We start from the raw sequence: 17,096 nt of genomic DNA on the forward strand, positions 1-17,096 counted from the left end.
ACACAAACCAAAATTATGGCTGTAGGTCATATGGATGATCTCACTGTGTGTTCTCTTTTATAGACTTTTAAGACTGTTCTTAAATAAAATCAGTCAACAGTGCAGGACTTGTCAGGTAAAATAGACATCTGCCTGCTGTCAAACCAGACATGCAAACTAAAACATTAAAACTGTGGAACATTTGCCTAAAAGCGACAGACATGAAAACAGGAAAATCAGATGTAGGGAACTGTACAGGAAAATTAACCTGCTGGAGCATAGATGATAGCACTGGTGGTATATGACATGTTTATCAACTAGAACTGTGTCAGTATGTCAGATTGCAGTCTGTTTCCTGGCAGTGATCACTTCAACATGTCTGTCCTATAAGATTACATCTTATTGCATGTTTATGTAATTCTTCCACCAGATGGTTATTACTGTAATTAGTCCTCACTTCAGCTTGTTGCACTTGGTACAAGACTTCATGGAGCCAACTAAGACACTAATTTCCATGTAGAGTTCAATTTTGTGGTAAGAACAGATCTTATTAAGGTTGATGGTAATGGTTTGATTAAAAAAATAAGATAAAATGTGTATCTCAAATGAAGAATATTTTTTACAGATACAATATTTTTCACTGCTGAAACTGCTGTTAATGTGAAGCTCAAATGTTATTTCAGTCATTCAGTTACAGTATAACTTCAGTCAGTTAATCCTCCTTTTTACAATGGACTCAGTAATCAAAATACCAAGATATGGTGTAAGCAAGTATTAGGTTGCTATATAAATTTTACTTGAATGTAAGTTTTGGGGTTTTATATAGAAATAAATTATTCAGATGACAGTGCACATAAAACATAGTGTGCCCAATTTCAGTAATATATTGTTTCAAGATTAGAGAAGATTTATTCCCACAACCAGCTGGGTTTTATTGAGGACTTAATATTGGCTGTTCTGAAAAGACAAAATCAGAATCCCTTGAAAAGGAAATACTGTTGTGTCTGACGTGACTTATTAATAGTACTGTATATGGAAGGAAGTACTGAGCATGTCTTTCTCTTGGGCCACCTTTTCTTGTTTTTCGTGGAGGGGAATTTCACATGCAGTTTTCAAACGTCCTTGCTTCATGACAGTCACATGCTGGTCAAGAGGTCAAGTTTATTCAGCAGTGCATCAGTGGGATCCAAGAGAAGCTTTTCAAAAAGCTTTTTACTTTAAAACCAAATCACTCCACCTGCTCTTTGAAACCCTCAAATATTGCAAATGTTGGGAGAGTCTGTTTAGACTGGATTTATTGATTCAAACTGGATAACTTTAGTTGACTTAAGCTGTTCTTTATTGTATTTAGGGTTAGGGAGGGTATTTTCTGCAGGTGTCTCTCTATTTCGTTAAAGTAAACACTTTTCTTAATCTGTTGGCAGCAGTGAGAGATCCTGTGCCATGGCACAGGGCAGCAGCATGGATCCTGGTTATGTACACCTTATAGGCTAATAGATACTAGCTGCTTGTGCTGTCTGTAGTCACTGGTGGTGCATTTTCTCAATCCTATTTTGAGAATTGTTAATCGTCTAAAGCCAGATTTACTATAATAAGCACTCTGAGCTTTGATAGCCTGGTTGGTTTAAACAGCACTTCACTACTCTCAAGCCTTTATCGTGCCCATAATCCTCTGAGGTCAGTCATGGGTCGACCTCCTTCTGGGGTGTGTATGCAAGATTTTTATATATCTTTATTGACTCAAACTCTGTCACAGATAAAATGTACTCTTAAAGTGTAAAACTGATTTTTATTTTAAGGCTTGAGTCAGATTGCTGATTATGTACTGTATCTTAAGACATTATGCTTAATCCTGTTATTATTTTAGGGTCAAAATGAATTTTTCAACGTTAATAGAAAAGTGGCAAAGATGTTTTTAAGCATAATACCTTCTTTGCTTGTTGTCGAGAGAAAAAAACAAACATATGAACCCCCGCCTCCCTGCATGTTGATATCACACAGAAGATGTTTGAGTTATTTGGATCTGGTTGTGGGAACTAAGGCTGGAACGGGGTGAAAATAGTTGAATTTCCTCCAAATGTTAGTCACGGAAAGGCAAGGCAGTTTTATTTATATAGAACATTTCAGTACCAGTAAAGTCAATGTGCTTTACATCAAGGTGCATACAGCAACAAATTATATTATAATAAATTAAATACAAAAACAACAACACTGACAACCACACACCCTGCAAAAGACATTAACAAACCACACAACCAGCCCAGATACACAAACCACAGACAGACAGACAGACAAACACACACACACCAGATCTGTATCTTATTCTTGGTACAGTTAGAAAACCACCACCTGATGACCTGAGAGGTCTGACTGGATTGTAGTCAGTGAACATTTTTCATTCCTCCACATATGTATTTTTCTGTCTTACCTTTCCTGTATAGTAAAATATATCCAGGGTACAATATATCTGACCAGGCTATTGCTAACTGTTACTAACTTGTTAACATACCAGGAAAACTAAAGTGCAATATGCTTAGAGTATACTTTTATTGGACAATCTTCACTTCATTTAAAAATCAAAAGTTCTTTGTGTATTTAGCTCTTATGTAATTTCTTGTCCCAAACACATTGTGAAATTGTTGCAAACCAGCACAAAATCCCAGTATGTGCTGTGTTATGCACTCTCCTGCAGCATCCCTCAATGATGTAAGCTCAGTCAATAATGTATTGAGCCATCAAAATGATAACATTTTTGCTCCTTTACATTTTGCCATATTTTTGAAAAGCACAAGTCATTCTTTAAAAACAGGGTAACAAAAGACCCTAGAAATGATAGGCCTTCAATAAAAATTGAAATTATTTGCTTTTGAAAAATATGCGATAATAATAACTTTTATGTAATATTTCACAAGGGGCTTATTTGGGCAAATTTAGATTATTTATTTGCATGCATTAAGAAATGTGACTATATAGGTGAGAATACAAAATAATGGTAGTTATGAAAATACCTCACTAAAGGGCAATGTAAAAACTGTGAAAACAAAAGAAACGAAAAAAGCAAATAAATACTAGAATGGAAATATGGAAAACAAAGAAAAAAGAAATGCAACTTCCAAGAAATCCATGGCAGACTAGTTTTTAATTAAACCCTGTATTTGTCTAAGAGCCAAGAGTTAAAACCTGAGGGAGCTTCCCTTGTTGCACATTAGAGTCCGAACTTCCTGGATATTGGCAACCAACCACTTCAGTCATGAAGCGTGCAATGTCCTGAGGTTCCTGGAACACTTCTGAAGTTATCCCATTAAAGGGTTATCTCAGCTTTTGGCTGTCCCAAGACTTAAAGATTAAGGTGGTTGTGAGGTTTCAGACCTCGTTTCTGCCAGTGCTCTGCACAGACACTTTGCTCTCTTGTCTCATCCTCACCACTGGCTCTCTCCAGTTTCTGGACAAAATCATACCTCTGGAGGAATAATGGGCACCAACTGCTCTAGCCTGGATGATATCCTGGAGGAGGACATGCACCACTGGTACACCAAATTCATGAAGGAGTCTCCTTCAGGGCTCATAACGCTCTTTGAGCTCAAGACAATGCTTGAAATGAACGGTATGACAGAGGAGGCCAGCAGCTATGTGGACCAGGTCTTCCTCACCTTTGACATGGATGGGGTAAGAAAATTCCTGCAACACATTTCTTCCTCCCTGCCGAGGACAAAAATGGATTAAAGATGGACTTGATTGAGACAGTTGCTTGGTGAATTTCTGATGCATGCACCTTGTTGAATAAATCTAATCGGTTCTCTAGTATCATAGTACCAAACTTTGCAGTGGAAAATAAGAGGCTCGCTGCATTATTTCAAATGGTTTTACATGACAAGTGTAGGACTGTTCAGATTTTACAGAGCTGTCTGACATTTTAAGAGGGATCAACTGAGGCTAAACTCTTCTCTACTCTGAGTCCTGAACTCTTTCACAAAGCTTAGGACAAAGGTCATAACATTAGAAGTACATGATTTACAGTATCTGTGCATATCTGCTATAGTTTCCTCAGAATTCCCCTTGCATAGAATGATAAAATGCTAAATCATACAATTCTTATTTTGAAAATCTTAATTGAAATATAATGTGTTGGTGTTGCGGTGCAAGCACATGGATTCATAGTCATTCCCCTAACTGTATCTTTCATGTGTCCTTTTGCAGGATGGCTATATAAACTTTGTCGAATACATTGCAGCAATAAGTTTATTACTGAAAGGAGAAATTAACCAGAAACTAAAGTGGTACTTCAAGCTCTTTGATCAAGATGGAAATGGGAAAATTGACAAGGATGAGCTGGAGACTATATTTAAGGTAAAGTATATTTTCTTTGAATGTTTCACAATTAGAATTTCCCATCAGAATCAGAATCAGAAATGCTTTATTAATCCCTGAGGGGAAACTCTTTTGTTACAGCTGCTCACTGTCACGTCAGTGCACACAGGAATAGAAGTTATAAGCGAATCAAAATATAATACACTATAATACAGGTAAGATAAATTAAGTACAAAGTGGATATAAGTATAAAAGCTAAAATAAGTGTAAGTACAAAAGTGGATTTGAAGGTTGATAGGTTGATAAGTATGCATGGTATAATAATACAATGTAATAATATAAGTAATAAGTAATAGTGCAATAATGAGTACTGTCAAGTTAAGTGTAGCTTATTAAAATAATTATGAGATGGTGGATATTTCACAGCAGTAATAGAAGTATGAATAAATAAATAAATATCTGAAAACAGAGTATGCTGCACAGGAGTATTAAACAGAGAATATTACACAATTATTGTACAAGTATTGCAATGATGTTAATGGTCCAAAGTCTAGTTTATCGACTTGAGGTCATATAGACTGACACTTAGAGGGAGGAGTTAAAGAGTTTGATGGCCACAGGCAGGAATGACTTCCTGTGGCGCTCTGTGGTGCTTTTTGGGGGGATGAGTCTTCCGCTGAAGGTGCTCCTTTGTTTGACCAGCACGTCATGGAGCGGGTGGGAGACACTGTCCAAGATGGCATGTAGTTTGGCCAGCATTCTCCACTCTGACACCACCGACAGAGAGTCCAGCTCCACCCCCACAATGTCACTGGCCTTACGGATCAGTTTGTTGAGTCTGTTAGCGTCCGCTACCCTCAGCCTGCTGCCCCAGCCTGCGACAGCATACAGGATAGCACTGGCCACCACAGACTCATAAACATCCTCAGCATTGTCCGGCAGATGTTGAAGGCGGCAAATAGAGGCGGCTCTGGCCCGTCCTGTAAAGAGCAAATCTCTAAGGAACTGAGCAGCTCACAGTTTCCTGAATTTAAAAGCTTAGCTGCTCTACTCTGAAAGAGTAGAAATGGGTTTAATTGGACATGGACTAGGCTTCTTATCTAACCCCAAGTCTAAATATGGCCTTGCTTATAACCTAATACTTTTCACCAGTCAAGTCAAGTCATGACCTGTTTACTGTGGAATGCACTTCAATTTGCCATGCAGTTCAGGTTGCTTTATGTCACGGTTGTAGTGGTAGTAGTAGTAGATTTAGGTTCAGTAGTAGGTGTAGTAGAACCAGTATACAGTTGTTTTTTTTAAAAAGATTATTAGTTTTACATATTAGTCACTTATTAAGTCTTCTAGTTAGCTCTTGCATTTAGCAGCTGAATGAGAAAGGCACAGTCTTTTATTAAAATGATAGGCTTTTGCAAGTGTCTGTTTAACTAACAATTAACTGTGTAAACTCCTCTATCAGGCTATTCAGGATATCACCAGAAGCTACGACATCCCTCCAGAAGAGATCGTAACTCTTATATATGAGAAGATCGATGTCAACGGAGAAGGTAAAGGACAATCCAGGACAAATGTAATGATATTATGATTTATCAGCCCTGAACAACAGTGTTCTTGGTTAGAAACAATGTCACCATGTCCAGACTCCAATATTGCATGAATATGAAGCATCAATAAACACATCAATAAATATATTCCTAATAGAGGAATTGTCATAAAATAAAATCACCATTATGACAAATCCTAATATTTAAAATGTGTAGTTGCCATTTTCATCTTTGCTACTTGTCTCCTCAGGTGAGCTGACATTGGAGGAGTTCATCAGTGGAGCCAGGGAGCATCCCGACATCATGGATATGCTCTCCAAGATGATGGATCTTACCAATGTCCTAGAAATCATTATTAGAGGTCAGCAGAAGAAAGCTATAAACTGAATCAATAATCAACTGCTGGATTGTGTGGAGAATCAAGATCGTTTTTGGTAGATTTTCAGAATGCAGCAGTGTTGATGAAAAAGTATATGTGATTGATTGATGAAGAACCAAGTCCCATCTCAAAGTGCACAGACTGAACTGACTGAGCAGTCCCATGCAGATATGATCTCTCTGTATGTCACCCGAGGGAAACAGAGAATGTGTCCTCTTCCCTCTGCTTGTGCTCTTACATTTATTGAACTGTGGCCACTCAGTTTGCTTAAGGTTTAAAACACTTGTTTTACAGGTGATTGGAGAGTCTCAGTGAACGGAGCCTACTTACTTTTTAGGTTCCCATCATGGTTTGAGCAGATTGCGCAAAGCAAGGTGGATAACTCACTTTGATTTACCTTATTAAGAGCTTATTGAGCTGGAAATATCATATGGGACTCATTTATTTGAAAAGATTTAGAGTTTTTTTTTAAAGTTTACAGTAATTCACAGTTTAATACTGATTAGTTCTGTTGAAGACAACTGCCAAACTCTGTGTGAATTTCTTACAAAACTTCATTACAGAAAGCACCTCGGTCACTTCCTCTGCCATCTATGCCACAATTACAGTATTTGGGTGTTTACATGTTAACACTGTATGGTTAACATCTAAAACACTCACGAAGATTGTTTGTTCTTTGTTTTCGTGTTGTTGCTCTTATAAAATCTGTATGGAAACTACACTGTTGCTTGTATAAAAACTGGATGATCTATGTAGTGACTGCATGTAAAACATATTTGACATGAAATGTAATGCTTTACAATATTTTACAATAATTAAGGTTACGATGTTGCCTTAAAAATCAATACAATGTTTTAGTTAAAAACAGTTAAGTTGTTAATTTTCTTTTAAAGAAAATAATGTTCACACTGGCAGTTTACTGTATAATTCTTCAATTTTTCTCCAGATTAAGGAGTAGAAGTTCTTGATGTGATATATTCACATTGCACAAACTGGACTATTTTTCCTTGAATGGATGGCTTAACATTTTCTGTTACTATGTTTTCTACATGGTTTTGCATAGTACAGTAGCAAATTCAATAGTGAGAAAAAGTTATGAACAGAGTGAGTACATAAAACCCTAATATCACATATAGCATGTAGAAGCGCTATTATTTGGGGTTTAATCAATAACTGATGAATGCACAGTTTAGACACCTGACCACTGAAAGAGCTCAAGGACGCCATCTTGTGAGCACAAGAGCTCAGGAGAGCCAACCCTGTGTTCAATTATACATACAGTATGTGCAGGACATGGATAGAGGAATGCAAGTTCAACTTTTACATTTCAAGGGCCTTCTTCAGTGAGGCTTTATAGCTGAGTTGATACATTTTATTAGCACAGCTAAGCACAGCTATCATATTCTACACAACAATCTTTGTCTTTTTAAGTGACGCAAACTGGTATTTCGTGTTCAGGTTGGTGCTTGGCTCCTCTTCTGTGCTCGTCTGCCAAGGGACCGACTGTCTGCAGAGCTTTCATTTCCATTTCTGCAGAAAATACCAGAGCTTGTCACACACATGAAAGAACCTTATGATTAGCCATCATTTAGTTTTGAGGGGAACCTGACCATGAAACAAATGTTTGATCCCAGGCCCATCTGGACCCTGTCAATCCAGTGTTGGTTTCCTTCATTTTCTTTTTAAGACTAATCATCCAAGTTCTCTTTTCTTTGGGTAAACATTTGACATCCCTCAGCTCATTTATGAACTTAATATCAAACCATGTTATCCATTTATAGAGGCCATTCAAACATAATGGTCTGCCTGGTTAATGATTTGACAGAGGTTCATTTTGGTGCACACCGGTCACATTGTTATGACCTCGGAAAAATTGCAGGTTGTGTAAATCAAATAAAGATAAGAGTTTGACTCCACACAGCACTCAGCGTTCCTAAATGTATCGGATGATGCAATTACGTAACTGCACTGATCAACCCACCTGTGCTCATCATATAAATTCAGCAGTATCTGCTCTCATGGCTTTGCACTGCACACTGCTTCCTACTGTCAGCCACCACAGCACAGGAACATCCAACACATCCAACTGGAACCATGCAGTCTGCCGAGACCAAATTCAACAAAAACAGCCTGCTCTTGGCTCTGAGACGATACAGTTCAACCGTCAGTGACATGGAGCAGACCATTCTCCTGCCAAGCCTGCTGCGAGATGTGCCCTCTGATGAGGTGTGGGACTGTGACACAGCAGAAGAGTCCTGCAGAGACCTGTATGACAAGTATCTGATGCTCAAGGCCATAAGAAACACAGCGGAGAGTGGCCTGATTCCCCTGGATGACCATAATGCCAAGAACAACATGGCGCTCAACCAGACCCTGGAGCCTCTCTTGGACACAGATCCTGAAGCTCTCTTCCGTTTCCACCTGAGAGGACTGTTTTCAGTAATGAGTGTCCTCACAAAGAAGACTCGGGACCTTACTGAGAAATATATGGACATCATTGGAGTGGCAAATTAGAAAACATATAAGATATGTGGACGTCAAGAAAAACATCTGGTGTTTTTGTGTTCATGTCTGAACTATTTACATTCAGTGACCTCATACTTATAACTTAAATAAACGTGTGTTACCAAAATGGATCAATTTATCTTTTAATTTGCTAACTGTAATAGTCCCTTGGAAAAGATATGGCAAAAATATTGATTGATTAAATGATCATGACACAACAGCACAGTGTTCTAGGCTTGATTTATGTCCCAACACCCAACCTTATAGAGAATCATGCTTATTGTTTTGATTAATCAGGAAAACTTCAGTCAGAAAATGTTGAATTTGGGTATTTTTTTATTTACATAATTATATTTCACACAATAAATGACAGAAAGATTTCACAAGAAGACCAATCAAGACAGATGGTAGTCTGCAAGTGTTCTCTCTCTCCCTCTCTCTTCCATCTCACCAGCCGCCGACACTTAGCGTACAGGATGGAAAGGCTCGACAATCTCTGCAAAGGTCTTTTTGTCTGGTGAGATAAAAGAAACAGACAAACAATTTGATTACACGCGTACATTAAATTTCTCGGTGAAGACTTACAAACACTACAGAAATTATGGCACAAACTACACAGCATGGGTATTCACCCTCATAGTGACCATATTTTAAGATTCTGGTCTGTCATCAGCATATGATTGCTGGTAAAATATATGAAAACTGTATTAAGGCACATAGGATAATGTGCAATGGAATAACAAAACATACAGAAACAAAATAATAAAAATGTGCTGAATTAGAAAGTATATTAAAATATATTCATACAGAGTACTGCGTGCTTCTATTAAATAAATGCCATTGTGGAGTAAAATGGCAGGGCACAAATATTAAGAAATGTGCATCAAACATTACACATGAGAACAGCAGTATTTTTGGGTTCTTGTGTGTTCTGTTAGAGCAAAAATACTGCAAATTCACTTACTCTTTGCTGCAAATTCCTCTGGGTGGAGTCTGATATACTCGTTCATATCTCGATCAAGTTTGGCATAAGTGTAATTTTCATATTTTGTAAGGTGGTAGCCGATGAACCAACCAATTGTTGCCAGCAGGAATTGTCGGTGAACACCTAAAAAAATGAAGACAGGACAGGTGATATGATTGTGTTTTAAGTACACAACATGACAATACTGTAATATGAACTTTGCATTGAAAGCACAAATAAAAGCTTTCATTGTGCTTTCACCTTACACTTTTCAAAATAAGGAGGAACAAGTTTCAGAAAGTTCAATTTAGGTCTTGTTACTAATGCTAACGTTACCTGTTACTGAAATGATGTCCAATACAAAACTTGAATAAAGAAATATTCAAAAGCATAAGTAGACAATCAGATGGAATATACAGTTTGGATCTAAAAAAAAAGAAGCTCTAAAACTAAAATAAGCAGCACAAGACAGACCCTGGAAATGTTGTTGTTGGGTGAATTTATCGTCTATTTTGTGTTCAGTAAAGTTGATATACACTAACATTATTACGTAGGCTGTTCTGTGTCTGTATACAGTATATGAACCAAGCTATTACTTAATAGTTAGCTTGTAATTATTTAACAGTTAAGTTATTTAAATTGAGACCAGAGGAAATAAATGGGTAACCACACTTTCAGCTATCATAACGAGGGTGTCATATGCTATCAAATGTTGACTCTTTTGCTAAATGCACCATTTCAGGGCAGGTTGTTGATGCTTTATGATTAAATGTTGCATACGTTACGCTTGAGGGGAAAGTGCACCTCCGTAGACAAGACAAGTCTGAAAGCCAGCTAACAAACATGCTAACCTGATTTTAGCGGCGGCCTGTGGTTAATAGCATTATGAAGCATCGCGGAGCACCAGCCTACACCGGCCAGCCACACCGAGTTCCTGTTGACGACTCCCGGAGGAGGGAGAGACTTTCCCTCGTCTGGTATGAACCCCATGGCGAGAAATTTCCCCTTCAATTCAGATATTTTTTGTGACCTCCCTGCTGCCTGCCTTTACTTATCCGATATCACCTCTCGTAGGAAGTCAAGGACATGGTCTGCAACCGAATGAAACGTCCGGGCACAACAAACGAGAACCGCTTCAGTTCCGCCTATTTTGTTTCCTAGCAACCAACGCCCGAGGATACAACTTCACATTTAGCGATAAAGGCGATTAGTTACTTTTGGATAACATTACATTGATTTGATTTCGTTATAAAATATCATACACAAAACACTCGTATCCACACACGTGAAGGATAATATTTACACTAAACGAGACTCGCTGTAAGCAACTGTGTCACTAACTTACTATGTTAGTATAACTAACTAATGTTACCACTATAGTTAGCTAGCTAATTTTGGTAGCTATTGATAGCTAGCTAGTAACATATAGTCGCTAGGACTTTCTAGTTAATTCATCGCAGTGGCTATTGTAGGCTATTATTGTAGCCGTACCAATACTATTAAATCAGTAGCACAAGTAAAGCTAGTTAGTAATGGTAAGTTAGTAATACTAGTAGTAGTAGTAGTCTGATGGAATAGTGCTACTAGCTATAGTATGTTCTAGACCCGTGTGTCCTTCTAACATTCATGATAACGTTACAAAAGCTGTAAAATACCAGAGTATGGTCCTTTAAGAAAATGTACTTAATTATGAGCTTATTTGTCATCACCCCGCAGAGTTACTCCTGGCTACACAGCCGCCATATATATACATGCATTTATAGAATAAAAAGTGTATTCTCTGTGAAATTCAGTGGAATAAAAGCAACATTTAAGTAGAAATACTTAAGTTGCAGCTCCTTCTGAAGTGCAGTACTTGAGTAGATGTACTGAGTTACTTTGCATGTGAGCTGATGACATCATTGAGTGCAGTCCTCCTCCTCCTCCTCTATCACTCAGGCTGCTGCTGAGCTGCTGGAGATACACAGCCAGAGGAATTGTGCCCTGCCCAGCAGTGGCTTTACCTATTTGATGAGGTGACCTATGCATACCAAGTGGTTATAAGTCCGGGGATATCCCCGTGTTTTTGGTAAGTGCAAACTATTTCCAGGCTCGATGCGCAGGGCTGACTTTGATTTTTCTCTCCTACATCTGTAGATAGTGGCAAAATGGCTAGAGTCACACGGTAGCTGCTAGTTGCTACTGTTGCTAGCTTCGCCCTAATGGCTATCAAGTCAGGCTGAAAATGAAACATTATTAGGAAGAAATGTAACGTTAACTCAGATTAAGTCAGTGCAGAATGCTACAATATTACTTTGTATTACAAAACAAGAAAAAAGGGCTTAATAAGGAAATGCGACACAGGGAGAATTCCATTTATATGCAAGCGATTCCAGTTGAATTAAACCCCCAAATATGGTTCATTGTATCGAGGTTGGCATCCAGTGATTCACGTCGTCTTGCAAGCAACAGTTTGATTTCTTAAAATGTGTTTTTCAACAATGAGATATTTCGTTTTCATGCAAGTAGAGGCCCGATTCGCAATGCTGGTATCGGAGCAGATGTAACGGTACTGCAGAGAATACTAAAATTATAAGTTACCATCCCTGTGGACGTGCACTGCACATGCCGCCGTGTTGTGTGTGGACACTGACAAAACAAACAGAGATTCATTAGCTACACCTTTGTGCTTAATCTAGCAGACTATTCACTCCAACTGTGTTTCGAGCCTCCGTGGCTCCATTATCCCCCAAAAGTGATGCACGGCCCCCTAAAACTGCGCTAAGCAACATTATTAGGAATCTCACGTTGTGCACATATCATGTGATGTAAAAATGGGAAAATCCGGTGGAGAAGTGAAAAAGAATCATTTCCTCTGTGTAACTATATATTGTTGTTCTCAAAGTTCAAACTGTGGTCAGTGTTTGAGGTCTTAATGATGGAGCATCGAGGACAAAACACAATTGAATAAAATATGTATTTTTTTCATAATCAGTACCAGAGATAGGGAGGCGCAACTACAACATTAATAACCATGTTATTAAACTGAGACTTGAGTAACAGCGACTTTTCTAGTTTGTAGTTACCGAAATGGACATTTCTTTTTATTATACAGTTTCCAGTGCTATCAGTGTATTTGTGCAAATAGGCTGAATCTTAACTCAAATTTACACACTGAAGATCCAAACCAGGGCATATTTCGCTCACAATTCCTCTGATTTGTGTTAGTGAAGATTATTCAGGTCAAATGTCAGCTGTGATCGCTCCTGAGGGGCCTGGCCTGTACGCCAGTTTCACAGCAGTTTGGTAGTTTCTGCAGCATCTTCGCTGTCTGTCTTTTCAGAATTGTGCCCGTATCATCAACATGCACTGGAGACAAATGTGATCACTTTAGTCAAATGCAGTGATTTTGTGTTAATACATTTACTTATCACCCTTTTCTTTTGTTCTTTATTTTCCACAGTTTAGCATGAGCATGGAAGATTATGACTACCTGTTCAAAATAGTTCTGATAGGAAATGCTGGAGTTGGGAAGACATGTCTTGTGCGGCGCTTTACTCAGGTTGGTATAAGTCTGAGCTTATGAGTTTGGAGTTATTGATTTACAGAGTATTAGACTATCACACTATATATTTCTGTTTTTATTTTAGGGCCTTTTCCCACCTGGACAAGGGGCTACTATTGGAGTAGATTTCATGATTAAAACTGTGGAAATCAAAGGGGAGAAGGTCAAGGTACACAAAGATTCAAATTTATTTGATATAAAATCAGATGCCTTTATGTTTTGTAATAGTTTGGATGGACAGTTGCTCATTTCAAATATTCTGTTTTCCAGCTGCAGATATGGGACACAGCTGGACAGGAGAGATTTCGCTCCATTACTCAGAGTTATTACCGTAGTGCCAACGCCCTCATTCTCACGTATGACATTACCTGTGAGGACTCCTTCAGGTGCCTTCCAGAGTGGCTGAGGGAGATTGAGCAGTATGCCAACAACCAAGTGGTGACTATATTAGTTGGTAAGAAGCTTTACTTTGTACTTTAATAACTGGCGGACCTCTTTTATCAGGCTCATCATCGTTTATTGCGAGAAAACTGTGAATAATAGTGCGCACTATATCTTACTGGAACTGGCCTGGTTTTCTGAGCCCACTTAAATGTGACTATGAATTACTGAGCTGATGTCACAGGCAGTCTCTGAATAGATTTGCAAAAGACAAAGCCAGTTTTGTCTTTGTTAATGTACATTTTATTGTGTGATTTCTGTGAAAATGTTCTCAGGAAAAAAATAATTTTGTCTGCTTACATCCATCCCACACATGCATGCGCACACATACACCTCCACTCCGATCTGTCTCATCAACACCCACCCACCACTGTTCAGAAAGACAGTCTGTGTTGTGATGCAAGAAGCCACATTCTTACTTGTTACATATGTTGACAGATGAATGTTATATATCTTACAGGTAATAAAATAGATCTGGCAGAGAAGAGAGAGGTTCTCAGACAGAGGGCTGAAGACTTCGCTGAGGCACAGAGCATGCTGTATCTGGAGACCTCGGCCAAAGAGTCTGACAACGTTGAGAAACTTTTCCTCGACCTGGCCTGCGAACTCATTCGAGAGGCCAAGCAGAACAAGCTGGATAACAATGACAATTCCCCAATGCCCGGCGAGGGTAAAACCATCAGTTACTTAAGCTGCTGCAGCCTCAATTAGAGAGCGCTCAGCTTTCTGGCCGTGGTAACTCAGTAGCCATTGACTGTAGAGGGCAGATGGCCGAGCCCCAATGCCTCCGTCCCTCTTAAAATGGCATAAAGCCACTTCTTAGTCCCGTCGTTTCTAGTCCCATGCCTTTTTTAAGCTGTACAAGGGAGTTAGTCAACTTTAGTTTGGCCTTCCAGGAACAAGCATTTTAAGATGCTGCCATTATGGAGAACATTGTCCACAATGCAACAAGATATTAAGTATGTCTGCTGATGCATCCAGGAATCTGAGTAGGGCTCCATTTTGTCCTCTTCATGTTGAAATTGCAGAATTTTCCTGTTTTTTAAACATCAATATTCACCAGCAGTATTGCATGAGCAAAAAGTTCTACCAGGTATTTTGTTACAGATTCCACATAGCTGACAACAAGTGTCACAATCATTGGAGGTTATCAGTAAATGGTAACAATATGTTTACATACAGAACGTTTTTGAGATTACCAAGTCTGATCAAGTTGCAAAAAAGTTTTGCAAACTTACCCTAAAATCTGTTGCACAATCATTTATTTCCCACTAGTTTATTCTGCACTGAGAATTGCATACAATTTTATTAACTTTCATAATCTCATTTCTGAGTAGTTATTTGCACCTGTCATTACAAACTGTGAAATATTTGTTCCCAATAGAAGATTTTTAATTGCTGCTAAAATATGTTTTTGTCAGATATATACATAAACTGAAACACACGTATAAATACTACATTGAAACAGTATTCTGTGACGCCATTATTATTTTTAGCATACTTGCAGTGCTTGCGATTAGTCAGTTGATATAGTATGAAGCAGTTGGAAAGGCCTCAGATATTGTCAGTCATCAGTAGAAATTATAAACATTTTAATCAATTGACTTTTTTCTTTTTGATCGTCAGCTGTTTCTTTTATCCATAGACATGAATATTTCTGCCTTTGTTGTTGCTGCTTAGCCATGAAATTGTATCACTTCTTATTTGTTTGAAGGGGTATGTTCATGTAGTTTCGTATGACTTGTTGTACTTCATATGCTTTTATTGTGAAATTTCTTGATTGTCCAGCATGTTTTGCCATAATTTGTAGTGTCTAACTTTATCTTTCATATATTTGCCATAACTGTAATGTACTGTATTGCACAATGCCATATACTGCACACTTTTTTTATTGTAACATTTTGAATTTGTTGTACAGACTTGTAGTACATCTTGGCACTTTGCTTTTATACTTTTTATTTTCAGTAATCCCTTTGTACAACTGGCGAGCGTTTTGTTTTGCCTTTTATCTTAGATTTAACAGCAGTTATTGTTAATCCCTTGCATCTTCCTGTCAACACAATATGGCAAATACAAAGGAAAACACTATTGGGATGTTGTGCTTCTTTTCCTTTATATGTAAAATATTCCCTAAAAAAATACTCTGTATAACATTAAATAATTACACTAAATATCTTGTATGTGTCATGTTATTATTGCTTATAGCTGATCATTGCACCGTAAAGAGTTAAATGAGTTCAAATGTCAGACTACTAAAATGGACACATTATTCCCAGATACAGAGATCTTTTTAGTTGTTTTACTTTGAATGTTTTCACTGGAAGTGTAAGTGTGCTGTAATGTTTGCGCTTGTGGAGCTCATGATTGTCATGAGTGTAAACAGATGTTCAGTGCCCTCCACTGGTCACAGTGTGTAACTGCATGTATCATTTTGAAAGCCTCCACTGGAAGTTTTAGTATGTCTATTATGAAAAACCTATAAGGTCATTATGTGTCTCCTTTTCCCTGCCGTCCAAAAACAAAATCTCAACTTTCCAATATAGTAACATTGTTCTTGAAATTTCTAAACAGGACAAAAAGGTTGAATATCTTTTAAACAATTTGATTCTGTTGGCAAAATATGATTTACATAAATGTAGATATCCTGCTTTTGAAGCATTAAAAATTGATTGGCTCTTTTAAAAAGAGGTTAAATAACTAGTAAATAAAAGTAGCCTGTTGCTAACTTGCCCTATGTATTTAAATTCACAAGTTTCACTGCCCAACAGTGGTCACAGTTAGGAACTGCAGCATAAAACATGTCATCTTCAGTGGCCACTCGTAGACGAGTGTTACTGTGCTTGTGGGTCTTCAGGTGTGCGAAGAGGCCAATCCTAGACCCACATACTGGGGCAGTGGGGGTACAGGTGTGAGGTAGAGGTTGTTGGTGTGGTTTAGGCCATTTATGTTGACGTTTTCTCCTTTCGGAGGCTGCCCTTAGCTTCTGCAGCACGGTGGTTTCTCCAGGTCACCTTGTTGGACGCCATTTAGTAGGAATAATAGTTACTCATTGTTAGTACTCTTTATGCTGTGTTCAGACTACACGATATTTTTGTCTGTTAAAATGGTCACTGTGTCAGATTTGGCAATTATCGTCATACATTTTTGCCGTGATTTAGCCGAGAGACAAGACAGACTAGCGTTGGTCCCAGACCGCTCAACTAGACTGTAAACAAACACTGGCGTACAAAGCGGTGTTTCGGACACCCAGCATTAGAGGTATCAATATTTATATGTTAATAATAATAATATCTGTATTCATAATGTATGGTAATAATTATTTTTATCAAACAATATAAACTTAACTACACTTGTATTGTATTTTAAATTAAATTGAATATGCGGTTCTTCACAGTGAACACGTGATTTGAAGGTCAACCGTCATCTCCACCT

At 38.1% G+C, this 17,096-nt stretch overlaps 4 protein-coding genes across 5 annotated transcripts; 3 read left to right on the forward strand and 1 right to left on the reverse strand.

Annotated features, from left to right (window-relative positions):
* Positions 1-54: 54 nt before the first annotated feature.
* On the forward strand, positions 55-8,126 carry guca1c (guanylate cyclase activator 1C). 2 transcript variants are annotated; one of them, XM_044203206.1, is made up of 5 exons: positions 55-1,684; positions 3,419-3,645; positions 4,177-4,326; positions 5,747-5,834; positions 6,082-8,126. In XM_044203206.1, the coding sequence occupies exons 2-5, from the start codon at positions 3,451-3,453 to the stop codon at positions 6,216-6,218; spliced, it is 570 nt and encodes a 189-aa protein (XP_044059141.1). In that variant the 5' UTR covers positions 55-1,684; positions 3,419-3,450; the 3' UTR covers positions 6,219-8,126. The 2 variants fall into 2 exon arrangements, with proteins under 2 accessions (XP_044059141.1, XP_044059140.1); XM_044203205.1 differs by lacking the exon at positions 55-1,684 and having other exon boundaries at positions 1,761-3,645.
* An 89-nt stretch (positions 8,127-8,215) lies between these two features.
* Positions 8,216-8,935, forward strand: LOC122879279 (thyroid hormone responsive). Its single transcript, XM_044203207.1, has one exon. The coding sequence runs from the start codon at positions 8,305-8,307 to the stop codon at positions 8,722-8,724; it is 420 nt and encodes a 139-aa protein (XP_044059142.1). The 5' UTR covers positions 8,216-8,304; the 3' UTR covers positions 8,725-8,935.
* Positions 8,936-9,033: 98 nt separating this feature from the next.
* Positions 9,034-10,777, reverse strand: ndufc2 (NADH:ubiquinone oxidoreductase subunit C2). The gene is made up of 3 exons (XM_044203208.1): positions 10,531-10,777; positions 9,680-9,823; positions 9,034-9,229 (listed from the first exon to the last, which is right to left on the reverse strand). Exons 1-3 carry the CDS (start codon positions 10,667-10,669, stop codon positions 9,180-9,182), a joined length of 333 nt encoding a protein of 110 aa, XP_044059143.1. The 5' UTR covers positions 10,670-10,777; the 3' UTR covers positions 9,034-9,179.
* Positions 10,778-10,862: 85 nt separating this feature from the next.
* On the forward strand, positions 10,863-15,835 carry rab30 (RAB30, member RAS oncogene family). The gene is made up of 6 exons (XM_044203203.1): positions 10,863-10,999; positions 11,618-11,747; positions 13,122-13,220; positions 13,309-13,392; positions 13,494-13,677; positions 14,125-15,835. The coding sequence occupies exons 3-6, from the start codon at positions 13,128-13,130 to the stop codon at positions 14,373-14,375; spliced, it is 612 nt and encodes a 203-aa protein (XP_044059138.1). The 5' UTR covers positions 10,863-10,999; positions 11,618-11,747; positions 13,122-13,127; the 3' UTR covers positions 14,376-15,835.
* The last annotated feature ends 1,261 nt before the right edge of the window (positions 15,836-17,096 follow it).

The sequence above is a fragment of the Siniperca chuatsi genome, linkage group LG7 (assembly GCF_020085105.1).
Source record: "Siniperca chuatsi isolate FFG_IHB_CAS linkage group LG7, ASM2008510v1, whole genome shotgun sequence".
Classification (NCBI taxonomy): Eukaryota; Metazoa; Chordata; class Actinopteri; order Centrarchiformes; family Sinipercidae; genus Siniperca; species Siniperca chuatsi.